The following is a 20836-nucleotide window of genomic DNA, read 5'->3' as shown; positions in this document are numbered from 1 at the left end:
ATTTTGTCATAAATCGTAGTGAAGGCAGTGTGGGTGATGCTGGCTCAGACATTAGTACCAAAACTCTGTTAGCTTTGGCTGGTGAAGTACTGGATGTCATTTTTGTAGCTCATATATGGGTGCTATATTGGACCAACAGACAATCTCGTTTCCCAAAGATGAAGTGCTGAGAAAGGTGCTTTGGGTTCAAACCCATCCTCACACACCAGAGAAGTGCAGAGCAGCAAGTACCTCTCCAGGGCAGCAATCAAATTCGTGGGACTATGCCTTTTCCCTCAGATGAGTTCCTGGAAAAATACAACTGAGATCTTAATGCCTATTACTCCATTAGCTTGTCCTCAAAACTGTTCTCCATACAGGTATAGCTTAAACCAGCAAAGAGCCTTGTTGAAACTGCTGTTTTCGTTTTTTCTTTTTTCTTTTTCTTATCTAAGAGACCAACTCTTGAGCTTCTCTCTCATTCTGTGGAGTACACAGCTGACATTATTAACCACATGCTTAGCAGTGCCAGTGCTGTAATGGATGACGCTTGTACTTAAATGCAGTAGGAAGACAGGAGTGGGCTGAAGCCATTTTTAGAACAACATGCTATTTTCTTTTTCACTGCTGACTCACTCACTGTACCTTGTGGTATGTTTACCTTGATTGCTTGCTGCTTCACAGGCTGTTGAATGGCTGAGGGAGGAATATTAATCAGGGACATGCAGCCCTGTGCTCCAGAACTTCAGAGATGGTAACTGCTATGCTCCTGGCTGTGTTTTGGCTTTACTGTAGGAATTAGTTTTCTTTAACTAACACTCACAGGTATTTCAGCCCTGGAAACTATACAGCACACTTCTGTATTCATAAGTTTGGAACAACTATCTAGTTCATAAACTTATTTTTTCCCTGTTGAAAATCTTTGCTCCTCACTCATGTCAAGTTAAAATTAATCCATCATTGCACTATGTATGTGTTGAGCCTAATTAGCCAAAACAACCAATGAAGATAAAAGAGCTCTCAAAACTCATTTATCTTTTTTCCTTACATATTTTACATTGAAATTAAAATGACATGGACAGCAGTAACAGCCACTACAGTTAAAGCTACACAAAATTAGACTTAAAATATGTGTGATCTCCATAGATTATTCTGCCAATAGAGAGAGATGACAGAAACATTTGGTGCCCAAAAATACATTTGTAGCTTAGTTTGCATTCAAAATTGAAACTGAATGCCCATGGGTAAAACTTGCTAATCATTCACAAGAATTTAATAAATGCTATTGGTATTCAGTTACAAAATGACTGCTCTCTGCTCTTGAACTGACTGCTGTGCTAGCCAGCTGGTCCTGGATTCACATTACAGCTAATGTGGTTTAACAGCTCAAAGGTACTCCCACTCATCCCTGCTCCCTTCTCCAGACTCCAGCAGGAGTGATACAAATCTGGTCTGGTAGAGTGCTTTTAGATCACAACAATACAGCTTCATGCCTGCTAATTTCATTCTCTTATACTGGCCACCTTAGGACTATTCCAGCCATGCTGAAATAAGGCAAATGGTCAAGGTGGCATGGAGAGCAGTATGATCATATATATGACAATATGAACCACCTCTGACTTGGACCGGCACACTGCCTGAGCAGAAGCCCTCCAGCTACAAAGATCTGTCGGGGAGCAGGAATGTGAGAAACCCTAAGAGAGAGCCAGAGGCTAGGCTTGGAGCTTTAACAGGTTAAAGAAATGCCTGCTTTCTAGTCTAGGACATGACTCAAGCATATAATACACAGATGCTTTTATCACCTCCTTTCTCCTGTTTTCAATCATCTGTGAATCCGACAAGCTCACTTCTTAGAAAGCAATTTCCTTTGTTAATCCTTTAAAAGTTTGGTTTTAAGGAAATTACAGCTCCGTAATTACTTTGGAAGAGAAAATGGAAGCTGAGAGCAGGACAGACAGAAGGTGGATTCAAGCACAGGTCTAAGACAATGCCACGCACTTCCAGCTAGAGACAGTGTTTGCCAAAACTCTCCCCAGTTGAAAACACAAGTAGTAATATTTCACAGGGGCGTTGAAAGAAAAACTAAGACCACTGGGTAGAAAAGATCCAGCTTACATCACTAAGGAGAAATGTCTTTTAATGACATGTGCTGTAATTCTATAAACACAAGTAAACCCCCAACAAAGACCTGGGGGTTTCATGCTTATCTGCTCACTTAACGAACCTCAGGGAAACCACTGCTGCACAATAAACTTCATAATCCCTTGAACATTTTCATTTCCAGATACTGTGGAGTAATGCAGTGAACTCTCCTGGCTAGGGATCCTGAGACATTTCTTTACCTTCCTCAGTTTCTCAACATGGTGATTATTTTCATCCAGTCATTATTTACTGATGCTTCCTTCGCTGCTGTGAGAAAAGTTAAATATCCTTCCCTGGTTTTGCAGACAGATTCATTGAAATCTGTGCTGATTAACAAATTACATTTCCTGGGTCAGAGAGAAAGTTCACGGCAGAGCTAATAATGGGATTTATATCCCTGGTCTTAATGATTACATTGTGACAGTGCAGCATCCCTCAAAGGAGAAGTTTCAAACCCTTGCATTTAGCTACAGCATTGACAGAATGGGGTCCATTCATTTGTTTGCTGACCTTGGGCTAGTGAATAAGCAAGCCAATCAATCTGAAAGATATCCAAGCTCTGAATGCAGATTCTACAAAACATATATTTTATTTGAAATTTCTGCAGTGAAAATATTCACGATATATAATTCCCTGTATTATTGCTTTGGACACAGCTATAAATTTTTTATTGTAGTAACTGAGCACTTAAGTCTAGACAGATTGCCATTATAGCATCTCTGTGAATTAGAGAATGGTTACTACCCCATTTTAAAAGGAGCTTAAAGCCAAAGATCACAGAGGAAGTCTCTGGTATCTAAATTCATATCTCCCAGATTTTAAACTGGATGGACCTACCAGTTGATGAACCTTTCTAATTGCTGGATGAAACTTTTTTTTCCCAGCAGTTATCCCTGATTCACCAAATGCATAAAACAAAGACTTCTGGGAAATCAATAAATAAATGTTTTCCCCTTCCCTAGGCCTGCCACTGGGCATGACCCAAAACTTAGCAGTAATGAAGTTAATGTGTAAACTCCATGTTTCACATTCACTTGAGGATTCTGATAGAGAATGGAAATAAGGGCAGGGTTCGTGGAAAGTAAGAAACAGTGCTTCTGCAAAAAGGAAGTGTATTGTAAGAGTGAAATAATAATGAAACAAACAAACAAACAAGGAAACAGAATCAGATAATCCTTTGAGTTGAAACATGATGAGATGAAAATCAAGAAACCCAAAGATAGAGAAGACGTAAAGTTCTCTGAGTGGAAGTATAAGGATATCATGCTAAGGAAAAAGCCAGGAAAACCTGTTCTTAATGTAAGATCCACATACTTGATTTTATAACACAGACAGAAAAGGAGGTCTCTGAACAAGATACACTTCCAGTTCTGGCTCATTGAACTAGATTAAAACTTCCAGGGAAGGGCAGGTCACTTTACATGCATGAGAACTGTACTTGGATATGAAACAATATTACAGCCATCAGCCTTAATGGGAACCAATTTGCATCAAAATGCTATGAGGGTTACAACTTATTTATTTTCCTTTCACTTCAGTGAGGAACTTTCCCTCTTTTAGTAGGAAGATTGATCCTGGATGACTGCATACATATTTGAAAAGATCTGTCCCTTCAAGTGTGACTCATTACTATTGGTCCCCTATTGCTCAGAGGGAAGAGAGTTCCACACAGAAGTAGGCAGCAGTCTGTGTCTGTTGGCTTCTGCAGAGCCCATAGGAACTGGAGATCTCTAAATACATAAATCTGGAGTAGAGATTCGCCCGTGTTAATGTGAAAACCAGCTAAATTCTGGAGAAAGTTCATTAAAAAGAAATTAAAAAGAAGGTATTCAGAACAACTTTGGCTTTGCAGGCTGTACTTGGTAAAATTACCAAAGGGAATATTTGTATCATATGCCTTTTCCAGCTAAAGAAGTTCCCCTCCCAGCTGCTCCTTCTTTCTACACTGCTCCCAATGCAGTTCTTTGTATGCCCTGAGGTGATAATCATACTTTCATGGCACTGTGCTGTACCTACACCATGTGAGTGGTGTAAGTGTCCAAGAAGAAGTATTTTGGAACTATATTTTAAACTCTTATCTCTTCAGGATCCAGATCATTGTGCAGCATCATAAACAGCTACACCTGCATGGTGTAGCTATGCAGCAAGCAGCGTGCTAAGAGTTTAAATTTAGGAGAAAGTGAGAGCTGCTAGAGAAAACAATAGTGGAGAGCATGACAAATAGTCTGAGTACTAGGAACGAAATACCTATCTTCTCAAAGTATTCCTGTAATTTTTAACAAGGATAGCTTATAGTATGATTTCAAATGAAGCTCAGCTCAGTATGATTTTGATTGACCCAGTCACTAAAAGGAACTTTGTGAGTAATCATCATCAAGAAAAAGCAATTGAGTATGCCAGTAAATGTATTCTCTTGTTACTTAAACAACCTGGAGAAAGGAATAAATTAACACAAAAATAGGATTCCACACCACCTGCCTTTAAAATCACTAATTTACAGTTGTACTTGACACATTATTTCTAGCCCCAGACTGCTGGGAGAACAGCCTCTTTTTCAGTCTGGATTTTAACTGGGACGTGCAGTGTGAACTCTGGAGATGACAACAAATTCCCTGATCCTGAACTAATTTATATCACATTTCCTGTATTTATTTTTTAGTCTATGCCCTATAAACAAAGACTAAAGCAGGAGTTTGCTCAGTGTAATGAAACATTTGCATTAGGTGAGACACGGATGGTCTCCAGAGAGATATGCACATGACTTCCGCATTTTCAAAATGACTATGCATCAAATGCGTTGCTTTTCCCATTACAAATGTTAAGAAAATCTTCTTACCTGAAGGTAATGGCATGGCCTCAAGGGAGGTTTGATTTCCTGATGAACCAGAGGCTTATCTAAGTTCAGTGATGATTTGCGATAAGCTTCTTTAGCCTGACTTACTGTAAGTGTGGACCAAGAACTCCTTTTCATATATTTACTATCAGGGGTCATTGCTAGCCCTTCACAAGCTGAACATTTCACGTCATTGTTACTTTTGGAAGTCTTCAATGACAGATCCCCAAAATGTCCCTGGAGTGCCTCAGGGTAGCAATGGGATATATGATCTGCATGATGCCTATTTACCACACTAGGGGTTCGATAAGTGCTATCACTGTCCAAATTGTCATCAGAGCTCCACCAACTGCTCATTCCAGATTTATGCTTGGTTTCCGGTTTTCGCTCCTTACTTTTACTCCTTTTGCTATGCTTGGAATGGTGTCCATGATGATGGTCGTCCCCTCGACTGTCTCCCTTTGTTCCATTGACATTGCCCTTGGATGATCCTTCCAGAGAATGAGATTTAGTAAAAAGTTTCTGGACTGAATGAACAAGATGGCGTATTCTTCCCGGGCTCTCACTGCGTTGTTCTGCAGCTGTTGAGGTCCTCTGGTACTGTAAAGTGTGAAACCCATCCCGGTGAAGAGGAAGTTGTTTTTCAAACTGGTCCAAAAGGTTTGCAGGAATGCGGTTAATCTTAGGGTTACCGTGAGACATGGCGCAGTCGTCTCTTGTGTCGTAATGTGAGCTGTAGTGCATTCTGGGGAAAGTGCTACTTGACATGTGATCGCCCATTACCATGGGCATCATCATGCATTCAGAATGAATGGAGCTGCGCGGTGAGCAACGATGGTGGTCCATCGGGCAACTCTCCGTGGGGCTGAGAAGATACGATTGCCTCGGTTCCTGCCCATGGTGGATATGGTCGTGGGTATGTTCACAATCTTCAGGGGATGCTAAGCCACAAGTATGAGCTGAACATAACTGTGGTTGGTTGCGACTGCCAGATAATCCTTTCATATTCCTCGAAGCAGGAGAATATCTTTCTTCATTGAAGTGGTGAGAAGGCGACCATGAGTACTGCTGGTCTGTCAGGAAAACACACAGAACCCATGTTATCTGTTTGATTAAAGGTTTAAATTGAAAAATCCAAGCATACTGAAAAACTAAACTATTTTTCTCTATAAACTAGATGGAAAGTCTCATTGTTCATGGGATTTCATTCACCATTTTAAAACATTTTAAAACATTAACATTATTCACTACCAGCAATTTATGAGGTGAATGCAGCTTCCTTCCTGTTTGCAAAATTGTCTGCCAGCAGCTCTACAATTTTATGAAGTTATTCATTATGCAAATTTCCTCAAATACATTTAACAGATACACTCAAGTATTGAGTTTATTATTTGATATTTGGAATTCATATGTCACGCTTTGTGGCTAGTCATTTAAACTACATGGGTCCCGTTTCTGTTTCTGGGGTTTCTCAGTTGGATAGCTCAATCTAAAGATAAAGTCATTCTCTTATTACACTCAACTTCATTTTCTTAAATGAATCTCATCTTCAGGATCTCAATTTCACTCTTCGTAAACACAAAGAAGAGGAACAAAGAAACAGAATATGAACATGCTGAAATCAAGCTTAATTTTTGTATCATTAAATGTTTTACGAATAAGCATTTCATACTATTCAAACATCTGTTATCTCTGGTCCAGATCTGTTATCATTATTTCCGCATACATACATACTATCCTCTCTATTAGGCCATCTTGTTTTTTGCTTCTGGTGTCCAAATTACAAAATATTTATTTTAAAACTCTACCTTATTCCAGATAGAAAAAATATTGTTAGGTAGAAGCTACCGGTTATTATATACAATTATTTGTTCCTATGGGTCATGTACTTTCAGCTGTGGTTATTAAACAAACATGATTGCTCAATAAATGCAGCTTGTAAGTAAAGATTTTGATACTCAAGCCTTTGATATTTCTTTTCTTTCATGCAATTTCAAGCAGCTGTCAAATGCTACAAACAAAAAAATCAAACAGTTTTCTTCAATTTCATCTTATTTTAACAATAATTCAAGATCAGACAAAGATATAGGATGCATGACAGCTCTCTACAGGATCAGACAGATACATATGTGTTTATGGTTACAAACCATTTAGCGCAGTCTTTCTGCAAACGTTCTAAAACTTCTAATTCAACTTTCACAAGTGCCTGATACAAAGCAACTGAAAGCCTGTTCCAAAATGGAAGCCAGAGAGTATGCACTTAGAATATAGAATTGCTCAGGTTGGAGAAGACCTTAAAGGTTGAGTCCAATCATGACCTAACCATACTACCCTAACTCTAACACTTATTAACATATAGCAACATAACCTGACGCTGAACATCAGTCTCTAGAGGTAACACAGTAAGCAAGAGCATTCAAGAGGTGTCTATGTCAAAACCATATTCCCACCACTGGTGAAAAATCAGTACCTGCACAGTGTCCTGAAACCAATTAATATGTACCTTTTTCCAATTAATAAATGTTATAGTACCTTCAATATAGAAAGCAAGTTGTTGTAAGTCTTTAGCAGCAGCGATCTTATGACCCAGTGCTCCAAATTTCTTATAGCAGTAGATGCTTAGTTAACTTTATTACATCTTAACTTTAATAGAGCTCCACATAATGTTTTAAAATTAATGTAGAATTAAACTAATATACAATAAAGTATTCATCCTGGGTGCAATGCTGCTGCACTAAAATCAGAGCAGGTCTCGCGTCCAAAAGTTACCTCTAGATTTTATCATGGCATGAAACTGATTCCTGTGTGTATATATCAATTTCTGCTTCTATCTTGTGTTTATAACCTTTTATTTTTAATTTAGTTTTTTGGCTTTTCACTTTAAAATAAAAATTTGTTACTGTTCATTACTCAATCTGTTGTACTATTTAGCTTATAATGTCCCTCATAAATGAAGTTACAAAAAGGAAATAACATAATTTTTGATTATCCAATTAAAAGTTAAACCATACATAGACAAAGCAGTAAATTATAACAGCGTATTGAGATTAAGCCACATAAGTAGCATTGTAATTAATGGCACTTAACCCAGCATATTACCAAACATTATCAAGGGAGTAATAACAGTTCACATGTTGAACTTAGACGGTGCTTCTCGTAAAAGGGTTCCAAAGCACCAGACAGAAATTACTGCATTAGCTTGTACAATCTCATGAGGCACTGTTCTCACTGTTTTCTTTTGCAGGAAGGGGAACTGGAACAGCAGCAGTGTTTTCCAAAATGGCCATGGATCTGCTAGTTTTCATTTCATAGTTCTATGCGTCAAAGGGAGGTGGAAGGAAACTCCTTCAGAAAACTGAGACACAACAGCAAGAGCCCTCCCCAAGCCATTTCATTAATACCTTGAACATCTGTGAAAGAAGGTAACTCCTGAACTATGAATTGCCAATGAATTTCAAAACAAAACAAATACAAAACAAACAAACAAACAAAAAAAAAAACAACCAACCAAAACCAAAACCAAACAAACACCAAAAAAAAAAAAAAACAACAACAAAGAAAAACAACAACAAAAAAAGAAAGACATGCAAAAGAAAGAGCCAAAAAGGATCTCATTTAAACGTGTTCCATAGAACAGAACTGACAGTTCTTGGTGACTTCTTTTGGCCTCATACACCATCTGACACAGCTCAGAAAGCTTCAAAAATTTTCACCCTGACACATCCCTAGGAACATGAGATAGACTGATTTGCTGGCCTGCAGTGGGTAATTTACATTTTATATACAGCTTTTCCATCCTTCACGGTTCCCTATGATTCAAAGATAACTATAGAAAAAATACAACTCAGTATAGCTCAGTATAACTAATGAAAAAATATGTTTTCTGTATGTTGCTTCTACAGACATGTCATTGTATATGCCTCATGCAACTTGGTTGTTGTTTTTTGTTTGTTTGTTTGTTTGTTTTTAAATACAGCAGCTAGAAACTGCTGTAGGCATTTAGTAAGCATAATCAAAGTAATTAAAAACTGAAATAAAAAAGGGGCATTTTCTAAAAGTAATTTTCCCATTTTAATCTGCCAGGGAGAGTATCATAGAATGGCCTGAGTTAGAAGGGTCCCCAAGGATTATAAATTCCAACCCCCTGCCACAGGCAGGGCCACCAACCTCCAGACTTGTTGCTAAACCACATTGCCCAAGGCTCCATCCAACCAGGCCTTGAACACCTCCAGTGATAGAGCATCCACAGCCTCTCTGGACAGCCTGTTCCAGCACCTCACCGCTTTCTCTGTAATGTACTTCCCCCTGGCTTCCAATCATCTAAACCTTCTCTCCTCGAGCTTAAAACCATTACCTTTTGTCCTGTCACTGTCAACCCTTGTAAAAAGTTGATTCCCCTTCTGTTTATAATCCCATTTTAAATACTGTAAGGCTGCAATGAGGTCTCCTTGCAACCTTCTTTTCTCCAGGCTGAACAAGCCCAGCTCCCTCAGCCTGTCTTCATAGGAGAGGTGTTCCTGTCCCCTGATCATCTTAGTGGCCCTCATCTGGACCCTCTCCAACAGCTCCCCGTCTTTCTTGTATTGGGAGCTCCAGACCTGGATACAGTACTCCAGATGGGGCCTCACAAGGGCAGAACAGAGAGGGACAATCATCTTACAGCCTCTGCTGTCCACCCCTGTTCTGATGGAGCCCAGGATACCACTGGCCTCCCACACTGCAAGAGCACAATGCTGGCTCATGTTAAGTTCTTCATTCATCAGGAGCCCACTGGGATACTTTCAAGGAGTTCTTCTCCCAGACTGCATACACATCAGGGATTTCTCCAGCCCAACACTTTGCTGTGTTGAACTTCATTCAGTTGACGTGGGCCCACCTTTTGAGTTTGTTGAGGTCCCTCTGGATGGCATCCCTTCCTTCTAATGTATCAACTGCACCACTCATCTTGCTGTCATCAGCAAACTTGCTGAGGGTTCACTTGAGCATTAACATCATCAATGAGTCATCGATGTCGGTGATGAAATAACTGATATTGAATAAAGTTCCAAATTACTTTACATGTGCATCTTCTAAGTTTGGGCTCTGCTCAGGATATCAAACCAGTTCAATGTCAAAGGCACGACTTCTTTTTCTTACAAGCTGTCATAAAATTTTCAGCATTTTGGCTCCTTACAGACATATTTGTCAAGTCACCTGTGCTTTGCACCACTCATTCAAGACTCTTTGGGATGTCTGTCCCAGAGCTCAATGAAACAGTTAAGCTATGGCTGATTGAATTACTGTATGATAGCATATCAGTGTAATTGCCATGCGCTAGCTCTTAGCCTGCCAGAAATACAAAGAAAAATATGCTAGCTTGAAATTCGATTAAGCTAACATGCTTTTCAAGCATTTGGAAGGGGCTAGAAATGTGCCTATGGTCAATGCCCACAGCTCAGCTGATTCACAAAAACTTACAACACCATGACATTCATGTGTGCTGTTTTTTTAACTCCTAAAGTGTTTAAAGAGAAAGATAATAAAATTTCATATAAAAAATGACTAATACTCTAAAAATATCAAAGTAATTGAGAATACTAATGTCTAGTCCCTTAGAGAATGTGCCACTGTCAGAACCAAGTTACTGAAGAGAGAGACAGAAGAACAAGCAAATATAACCCCATGTGGTCAGATGAATGGAATCAGAAAGAAAATTTAGGTGGGTACAGTAATGCCTTTCCTTTTTAGGTTCTTTTATTGTCTTCAATGGATATTTGGGCAACACATAAAGACTATGTGGGACCTAGACCAAGGCACAGGCTGGTAAATCAGGAAGAATCTGGTAATTCCAAAATCCTGAAAGTCTCTTAAAGCTCTTATTTCCATAAAGTACTGCATAGGTGTAAGTCAATATTTAACCCTGACAGATGCAAGGATCCCTGCATCCTTTCTCATCTACTGTAATTCTTGCTCTGGTACACTCTGTACTTTTCTGCCTTTTTCCACCCTTTTTCCTGGTTATTCTTCTGTACTTTCTGATGCTAAAACAGCTGCTCTCACATTCTAAGCAGATGTTAGTTTCCCTGTCTTCAGGGACTGGTCACAGTTTTTAAGGCATTCAAGCTTCTTCCTTGTGTCAGTCAGCATCAAGGGGGAAAAGCGTGGTACAATGACCAAGAATATTGTTTGAAATGATGAATTAGACTGAATATGAATGTGCTGTGATAAAAGGGTCAAAAACCTTTAAACAATGAAAAATCTAGGTTGTGCAACTCTGAGTTCCTGGAACATTACTCTTTGAAAAAGGGAATCAATGGAAAAGCACTGGAAATCTCTGGCAATCAAAACAAGTGCATTTTTGCACAAATTATTTTTGGTATAAATCTTTTTATCTGTTACGCATTGAAAGAAAGTTTCAGGAGCAGGATGTTAATACCTGGAAATACTAACTGGTGCCTGATTTTTGCTCTTTTTGATTCATTTTTCTGCAAAATACTTATTTTTATTCCAAAATTAGTTTAAATTGCTTTAAGCTTCTAAGCCTCTTGGTAAGCTGCTTACCCATCTGAAACATTTTTGCCATTTTCATTGGAGTGGAAGCAGCTCATTTGGATGGTGTATCCAATAAAATGCAGTGTGAAAAGGAATACCTAATCCAGCTCTGGAAAAGATGTGGTATGGAAAACCAGACTGCTGCACTGTGCAGTTTAATTAGTACTTCAGTGTATTAAGAAAAAAAAAACAAAACCTTCACAGCCTAGCCTATAGCTAACAGAAATATTGAAAGTAACGACTGCAAGTAAATTAATCAATTAAGTATATCTTAGATATTATAAATGCATACATGAAATGTTTTTGCTGGAGGTTTGTCTGTCCAAGGGCTGCATTAACCAGGACTGTATCCTCATTAACTTGTGACATTTCTATTGGCTTTATTCTAACCTTGAAAAGGAACATCTTCAGAGATTGAGAAGACTGACTAACCTGTCAAGTGCAAGGAAGAAATTCCGAAGCATCTTAAACTGCTATTCTGATCTCAAGAGATTTCTAACCTATGTAACACAATACCTTATACAAAATTTACATTCAAATGGAAAAATTGGGTGATTACCTGACTTTAACCTCCAGCTTTTGAAGAAGGCTTGTATTTTTTGTTACACTGACTTGATGCATTTGCATCACACGCAGCGCTACCTATCTACAAATTCCCATCTAACACCTCAGGCTTCTTACTTGAAATACTGAAGTTTGAGGGGTAGCATTTCCTCAAAAACAGATAATCAGCTCTATCAAGCCTACCACAACAACGTCGTCTATGCAGCCAATCTCTCCGTACACTCAAAGGAGAAAATCAGGCAGTTCTAAGGACATAAAGCCAAGCACTGAAATGCCTAAGGCTATCAAACAAATACAATCATGGGCTCCATTTGAATTCCTGTCTTGTTCTGACACTTAAGCACCTGACACAAGCCTGAAAAATAAATGCCTGTGTATTCAGTATCCTGGGCACTCTTTATGATAGGCACACATGGAAGTGCTTATACCAGTAAACTAAAAAGAAGTCAAGGAGGTTATCAGTCCACAGTAAAACTGTCGCTGTTGTAGTTTCGGACAATGTAAATCAGACTATTCCAACCAAGAAACAGATATGATCTCAGAAATAACAGGGGCCAAAGGTTACAGCAAATAGGCCATCTGGATGTAGTTTTATTTTGGAATGTGAGAAACCAGCACGATTAAATTCAGTATGAAGTATATGTCTCAAAAATGTCGGATGAATGCCACCCTTCAAATACATATTTATCTCTGCCGACTACAGGGAAAGCTGTAGGTGACAGATTCTGATTCAGAAAACTACATCATAAATATCTAAAGGTAGGTGATCTGAAGCGCATGTTTAACGATAAAAAATGGAAAATGATTTGACGGCCCAAGCTAATTCAGTGTAACCACACGATGAATAACGTCCAAGGATAAGATGTTTTTTATAACTCCTGTGTTAGATAAAAATGGACATGCAAATTCTATTCCTAAAACAGCATCAGTGACCAGAACATACTAATTTGGAGCAAAGTCAGAAAACCCAATGGGAGAAGTAATGAGCATATGGAGTGATGCCATTTATTTAGTGCAGATATCTGCAGGTGGAACAAATATTTGATGGTATCCAATTATATCTTTAAGTAGAACAATTCTCTAACTTCGGCTCCATCCATCTTTTAAACAGATATTAGTAGTTTGGCAGTTTAACATCACAAAAGATTTATTTCTGAGATAAATAAGGGTGTATAGGAAAGGCATGCAGTTATCTGCCCGTGAGTGAAAATGAGATCATAAATATGATGGAGGTGGAAGAATTGAGGGGGAGATACTCAATACTCAAGGCCAGGTTGAATGGGGTCCTGGCAGCCTGGTCTAATATTAGACATGGAGAAAACATACCAATCACTGGGGAAGGCCATGATCAGAGACATGCTGAAACAGGGTTAAAACAAACTTCTTAACACAGAGAACATCTGTGAAAAAGCAAAAATGTGGAAAGAAAGCAAGCACAGGGTGACACCATCCCCACATCTTATAGGTGGAAGAATGGGCACCTTCACTTGTATGGTGGAAATGAGGCAAAGTTTTTCTCCCAGACCACAACAAGGGACAGGACAGAAATCCCAGAGAGACAATGCAGGAATTGCAAGAAGCTCCAAGGGTTAAAGTGGACAGAAGCAAGGAGCCCTCGGGGCGATGAAAAATTAATTTCCATTGCTTTGAAGTGTATATATTTGCGCTACGACATCATATATAACATACAGATCTGCATAGGGTTTTTAAGGTTCAAAGTACAGCACTGCTATCCACATTGACAACAGCACTGTGACAGAATTAAGTCCACAAAATGATTTATTGCTGACATTTTCTCACAGACTCTGTCTGATTAGTGAAGCTGTTGACAAAAATATAAAATATCAGAACCTAATTAACCTAAACTAACCCAATATGTGTGTATTATCTCGTAGTGTGGAAAAACGCAGCAGTATGTAGTCAGTCTGGCTTCATTATGAGTATTATTTTAAAATAATCTCTAAGAAAACTGTTATTAATGATTTCAAATACAGATCAGAAAAGCCAGCCTAACATTACTAAACTTCTTTTGATCCTTCTTCTACCTGGCTTCATAGGGTTGTTTTTTTTTTTTTCCCCAAAGGAGAAAGTGTTGCTGCTAGTAGCTAGCAGGTCAAATACAGGAAACAATCAGATTCCCTTGCTATCACTAAAAGTGCAGCCATTTTTCTCATCAGACTCTAACAATTGTTTTGCTGCATGTCAGCAATTAAAGACAACTAAAGTAATTGGGTAGTAGAGTTCAAAGATTTATAGAAGAACCTAGGCACAAAATTGAGAAATCCTTGTCCCATTGATAGCAACAATAGATCTCCCATTAACTCCACAAGGGCTGGAATTAATCCCAAACGTTTGCTAGGAAGTTCTTCTTAATTTACCTATGAACCTTATCACTTGAAGAGAATCACCTCTAATTTAGACTGCGTATCATAGAAGTACCACCTCAGTCTGGAATGAAATAATTGTACAAGAAGCCCAGAAATGTCCCCATTTGGGAAGAGAATGCAATGGAGGAGTGAAATGTGCTCTGCTGGAATCTTGCCATGGATGTCTGTGGGAGCAAGATTTAATCCCAAGGATCCAAACAAGTTGAACCAACTATTCAGCTGAACTGAACTACCAAATTTCTGAGGTTTCTTTTCTAGTAAGACATATTTTTCATTGATTAATAGATGAAAAACATCAGAAAGAATGTTGGCATTTATGAGCTACTGCCTTTTTTTTTTTTTTTTTTTTTTTTTTTTTTTTTTTTCTTTTTTCTTTTTTGGCTTTTTGTTTTTGAGATTCCTCTTAATTTGCACTTTATTTCTGACTATTCATGACAGAGGACATTTACCAGTCTCTGAAATACCAAGCAAACTGCATGAACTTACGTTTCTATATCCATGTAGAAATATTTCTTACTCTATAAGAATGGGTATGTATTCAAGGCTTGCTTTGTTGAGTGTGCTTTTGAGAAAGAAATAACCTAAGCATTAATTCTCAGAAGCGTCGATTATTGCCACAGAACATATGACTATTCAATTTAAAATGCACTTCTACTTCAAAATACCTTTTAATTTTTTTTTTTTTAAAGCATTCAATAAAATCTTAAAATTGTCAGTACTGAAGAAAATGATTTGTTTTTGTTGTTTGTTTCAGCATCAGTTCTTTGAAGCCTTTTGATTCACCAAAAAAAATTCAACATTTCATCCTTGTTCTGACCCCAAACTATTATTTCTTTTATTTTCAGGAGTTCATCATTATCTTCCTTGCTGCACCCCCTTGGTGCTGCCTCTTGCTGTTTTGCCATTCCATTGTGAACTTTTCCGCTCCGCTCAACCAGCTGAGGCGGAGGAGGTCTCATCCTGATTTACCTATGGGGTACAGGAAGAAACAGCAGCCTGGTGACATGTTCCCTTTTAAACGTGTTGCCATAGTAACAGGCAGACAATCTTCCTCTTTCCATAACCTTCAGACTGAGAATTTTTCAAATCAGGGTGCAGCCTCTTTTTCTATCTGGCTGAGCTCTACCTGGGGTCTGTGAGAAGCAATGAAAACGTTCATGGTCTTTTCCTGCCACCAGATGATGGGAAAAAAGGTGAACCCTGCTCCTGGGACCAGGTAGTGGTGTAAATACCACACACCCCAGACAAGTCTGACACATTCTCTTACAACAAGAAAAATGATGCTGTAGAAGCGTGCAACAATGAGGTAGAATTTTGGAAGAAAGTTGTGCTAAGAAGTGAAAACTGAACTTGCTACTGAAAGTCTGGGCTGCCTCAACAACATCTGGAGGTGTCGATCCTGCTACAGTCACGCTCATTATGAATGGAGATAGACTGAATTGGTGGCTGGAACAGTGAGACTGCCATGGCCATGAACATCCATGCTTTGCCAGTCTGAATTGTCCTCCAGACAGTCTGAGCAGCCTATAACAAGCATGGAGGCAAAGCATGATGACTTTTACATAGTTGAAGCTGCCTATCATGGGAATATATTTCAAAGGTTGTGAGTTTGATCCTGTTAAGAGGAGATGATACGATGAAGACCTGTAGTGGAGAAGGCAAGCATAGCAAGACATTGAAGTGAGTCAGTCTGTCAACTCCATTGGAGCCATTCCACCGCCCATGTGAAGGTGTGAACTAAGGATCAGCTACTTATCCAGGTGTTACAGAAGTGACCAGGGTATGCACGCAGAAGAGCAAAGTAGGAACCTTCTTCTAACATCCCACAGCCCGAGTGTGAAGCATAACTGAAGCTGTTTCACATTCTTTCTGCATTCTCTCTTTTCCTTGTTCTAGAGCAGACACTGGAATTAGTATTTCAGATGTGGCCTAACAACGGCACGAAGTTTCTGTATGGAAAAATATATTTACTTGGCTACTGAACTTTACAGCCTTCTCATCCGGCCAGCCCTGTCTGAATACATGACTCATTTAGACAAAAAATATTGTCCTTTTTGACAAAGTAACAAATGTGAAACCCCCTTTGTATTCAGTAGTAGAAATAGATGAATAATTCATAGCAAATAACCCATTTGATTAATCTTACATCCTTACAAAGTTCTTTTCGTGTTTGTGAATCGACCTTGGGCCTAATGGGATTTTTGCAGAGTTAGCTAACATTATGAGGTGTTTAGCTTTTACAGACAGCCTCTGCTCTGTCAGTTGTTTGCGAGCATTTGTTACTAACAGCCTTCAGTTAAAATGCAGAATACTTAGTATGATTTTATAGGATGCTCAGAAAATAGGATACAATTTTGTTCTATGAATTGAAGTGATTCACAGAAATCAGCCCTCAAACATAACTATAAGGTATTTAAAGTTCAAAATTTGTTTTCTGACAAATTTCATCATGTCTACAAAACTCTGCAGTGCACTACAACTTCCAGGTGCAGGAAAAGCAAGGATCTGAAATGGGATTATTTAAAAGTATGATGGAGACTTAAGCACAACAGACACTGAGACACTGACAGTACTGAGGAAGGGTTAGATAATTAGGTGGAAAACCAGACATACTGGAAAGTCAGGCTTTTTTTTTTTTTTTTTTTTTTTTTTTTTGTTTGCTTCATAAACAGCTATATCCTTATCTTTTTTCAACATATAAGGTCATGAAGGCATGATCATGCAATCAAAAGTGATTGAATAACTATGAGTTACTGTCTCGCACTTGAACCACACAAATTAATCAAAAGCATGACTGCAACTATTGTGGAATAAAAATATAGTCTTCTAACCTGCCCTTAAACTCCCTTGCATTTCACTTTGCATTTGGGGTAGATTAAGAGCATTATTAGCAATTGCAAACCACTGATACAAGTTTTAACCTTTTCCTTAACATCAACTTGATACCCTATCCGTACTTGAAAACATAACAGAAATTCATTGAAACGGAAAGTTTTAAATGTCAGTTTTCTTACTGTGTAAAACATTGGGAGCTGCTAAGTGTTTAGCTATGGTAAAATAAATGCTTTTCTTGCCCATAAAAAGGAGACAAAACATTTTTTTTTTTTTTTCAGTAATCTCTTTTCCCCCTTTGCTGCATGCATCTATTAATATCTGTATTAGAAGAAAAAATCATCCTATCTTCTACTTTCAAGTGTTTCCCCCTCCCCCCCTCCCCCTACTCTCATCTGAATGCCATTTAAACACGGCTCATTTTCCATATGCTTCTTGCTAAAACTGTGCTATTTGTTTTTTTACACACCCAAAGTGAACTGTTGCTTTACTCTGCACGTGCCTGAAGGGAATGATTGTGAATGCCTTGAGTTTGTACAGAAGAGTAATTCTGTACATAATGTTGTTCAGATCGCATAATGGCTGGATAGAATAAAGCTTGGAACTGGAAGAAATCCAGTTTGTATGCTCAGTAACTCAGAGTAATCAGCTTGAGATCATGCATGCCAGATCTTTTGCTCCTTTTATTATGACCTGCTACCTTTATCAGATTGCTTCTCTCATAATTTTTGGTGTGTGTGTGAACTTGCAGCCATGCACATACTTACCCTGCTTTCTGTTAAAGAAATGGTAATGCAAAAGCTCTGAAATGTTGCTAGAGAAAAGACTATGAATGCCTGGGCAAGCCCTTTTAAAAGAATCCATCACACTTCTGCCTGCATTAACTAATGAGCTCTTTTACAGAATCAATAATGTAACAGTTGAGATCAGCCCTATCCCTTGATACCTTTTCCCAATTAAGGCAGGGGATCATTGTATTAATATTATTTAGTGATTATTCAGCACTTTCACTCTTGTGAATTACTGTGCAAACACGTATTAATTCCCACCAAAGCCCAGAAACCTCAGTAGGAAACATTAAATCCATTTTACAAATAAGGGCCTGAAGCCAAAGATCTTTCAATACCAGTGAGATAGTAACTTGAAGCTCCTTAGGACAGTGAGAAGGTATGAGAGACTAAAATAATGAATGCTCCTGCAGTGAGGTCTACCGTAACTAAACTAACATTGCCTCTCTTCTGCCTTGACTCGGGACAATTACTGTACTTCTTGAGGGAAGCCCTTTTTGTGTTTTGTTTTTTGAGGAATGGGTGCCTCAAGTAGTCCTTTAGATAGAGGATGTTCATACAAAAAGGTTAAATAGCCAATGGAATAAAGAGAGAAGGACCAGACCCGTAGCACAGTGACTAGAGCAACCACCTGCACTCAAATTTCTCTCTGACGAATGCTTATCTTTATACATGTGCAACAGCAAGAAAAAGTGGAGGCTGAGAAAGCCATAATAGTTTGTAGGTTGGGCTGTAACTTACGTTCACATCATGGGTTTGAATTCAAACGTTCAGGTAATGACACCAAGAGACAGACAACTACAGCCCAGCTGCCTGCAAAAGTGTACATCAGCAGCTAGGCTAGTTTTATTTATACAGAACTTTGCTAACATTCTAAAGCTTTCATAAAAGTCCTCACAATTTCTACCATCCATAGTATACTTTTTTTTTTTTTTTTTTTTTTTTTTTTTTTCTTTCCCTACAGAGGTTCTCTGTAAGGGAGAACTGGACATCTGAATTTCAATCTGGTCTACCTGCTTTAGACATCTACAGTTACACAGTTGAGTGAGGAGAGCAGGATTTCCTTCTAGAAATACTATGGGCATGCAGCTCCTTCCATCTATTATCTAGGAAATTCTGGTACTTAACAGAGGGCTCCAAAAGGGGCTCAAAATTTAGGAGCAAAAATAAATCTTCCCTTGATTTTAGTACTGTTTTTCTGTCCTCCAGACAAAAATAGCTGAAGTTTCCTACAGCACTTTAGTTTCTTTTGGTAGAACAGTTGAGAATTTATTCTTATTTTTTACTTTCCTTTTCCTCGTTTGTATTGATTCACCCCCACATTCTTCATAATTGGGGAACGTAATGCCATAATGGGATGGACAGTACAGACATAAGTCTTTGGCTGCAGCAAATGAGAATAAGCCCAAACACAGCAGATGCAGACACAAAAATGAAGGAAAAAAGCTGCTTACCTTCAGAAGGCCTCAGGTAGACAGAGAGCTCCAACAAGAAACCTCCTTACATCTATTGCCAACCCTCTAATGAGGTCTGGGAAAGGTTGGATCATGACTCTGCCCCATCCACTCATTCAGGTGCACTACATGCACCTGAGCTCCTCTGGGTTAGCCTTGCCTTCCATCACTGGTTCAGGCTATGATTTAGCATTTCTGCTACAAGGGTGCTAGTTGATTGATCAGTTTAGTATACCTCTTTGTGTTAATTTTGATAATCTATTTCATATGAAGCTCCTTACTCCTGTAGACACCTGACATTTAATATTACTAACTTATATGTCATTTGCTCTGACTTTAAAGAAATTATTTATTTCTTTCTCAACCAAATGGAAAGGAGAACAGTTTTGACATACTTCTAGGGCACGATTCATCTCATCCTAAGGTAAACTTCTAAAATAGATCAAATCCAGATATCTAATTTAGACATCTACATCTGAGCTTACTTTCCAGCTGCTAGATGCAATGAATTCTGACCTAAGGTATCTGAACTCCTTCCTATGTGCTGTGAAATGGGGTAGCAGGGCAAAAATAAATAAACACCAAGAGATGTCCTTTCCATGATTTATCGATAGGATTCACCTGCGAGATTCCTATAGAGCCTCACATTTAATTATATCTCCCCTCTTACACAATTATAATTTAGGGAGAAACTGAGAAACTAAACTAAACAATCCCCAGTGACTTAAAGTATCTGCCAGTCCAATCTTTGGAACATAATCCAAACATTTTTTGTCTCTGAGTTTTCAGTATTAAGTGAATAAACAAGACCAATAGGAACATCTTTACGCTGAAGGTTTATAGAAGACCCTGACTTGAGTGTAACTGAGTCATAGTGTTTCAGAAAATCCTCTTCAAAGAGTTTATTTAAACATAATGGTTTCCCCTACTGACTTCCTGCTCTTTGTGCAAACAGTTTTTTTCCCCCTTAACATAGCAACTACGACTTATCTTCCTATCAACATGCAGCATTAAGGCTTATACAACTGCTTTCAAATACAAAAATATCAAAATACATAAAATAAGCTGTTGTCATGTATCAATACAAACATATGCATAACACGAGAAAAACTACTATGTTTTAAAATGTGTGCTCACTTTGAATAAAGGGAGCTCTAACAAGAAAACACACAAAAAACACTTTCCATATTTCTATTCCAAAAATAACCACACAGAGTAGCTGCACATAAAATCTTGATGGATTTCACATAAAACAGCAACAATATGAATGAAATTCTGGGAACAAAAACCTCAGTTTTTCACAACATATGAAGTATTTATCTGGAC

The 20836-nt window shown here is 38.4% G+C and overlaps 1 protein-coding gene across 27 annotated transcripts in view; it reads right to left on the bottom strand.

Moving 5' to 3' along the window:
• The window catches only part of DLGAP2 (DLG associated protein 2), a 448809-nt gene that overhangs the window by 79726 nt on the left and 348247 nt on the right, over positions 1-20836 (bottom strand). For all 27 annotated transcript variants that reach the window (XM_072333743.1, XM_072333749.1, XM_072333745.1 and 24 more), the window contains one exon: positions 4958-6027. In XM_072333743.1, the coding sequence (XP_072189844.1) occupies positions 4958-6027 (1070 nt within the window). The remainder of the gene's footprint in view (positions 1-4957; positions 6028-20836) is intronic.

This window comes from Excalfactoria chinensis, chromosome 3, assembly GCF_039878825.1.
Source record: "Excalfactoria chinensis isolate bCotChi1 chromosome 3, bCotChi1.hap2, whole genome shotgun sequence".
NCBI classification, from domain to species: domain Eukaryota; kingdom Metazoa; phylum Chordata; class Aves; order Galliformes; family Phasianidae; genus Excalfactoria; species Excalfactoria chinensis.
Note: the sequence above shows the minus strand (reverse complement) of the source record. Positions and strands in the feature narration are given on the sequence as shown.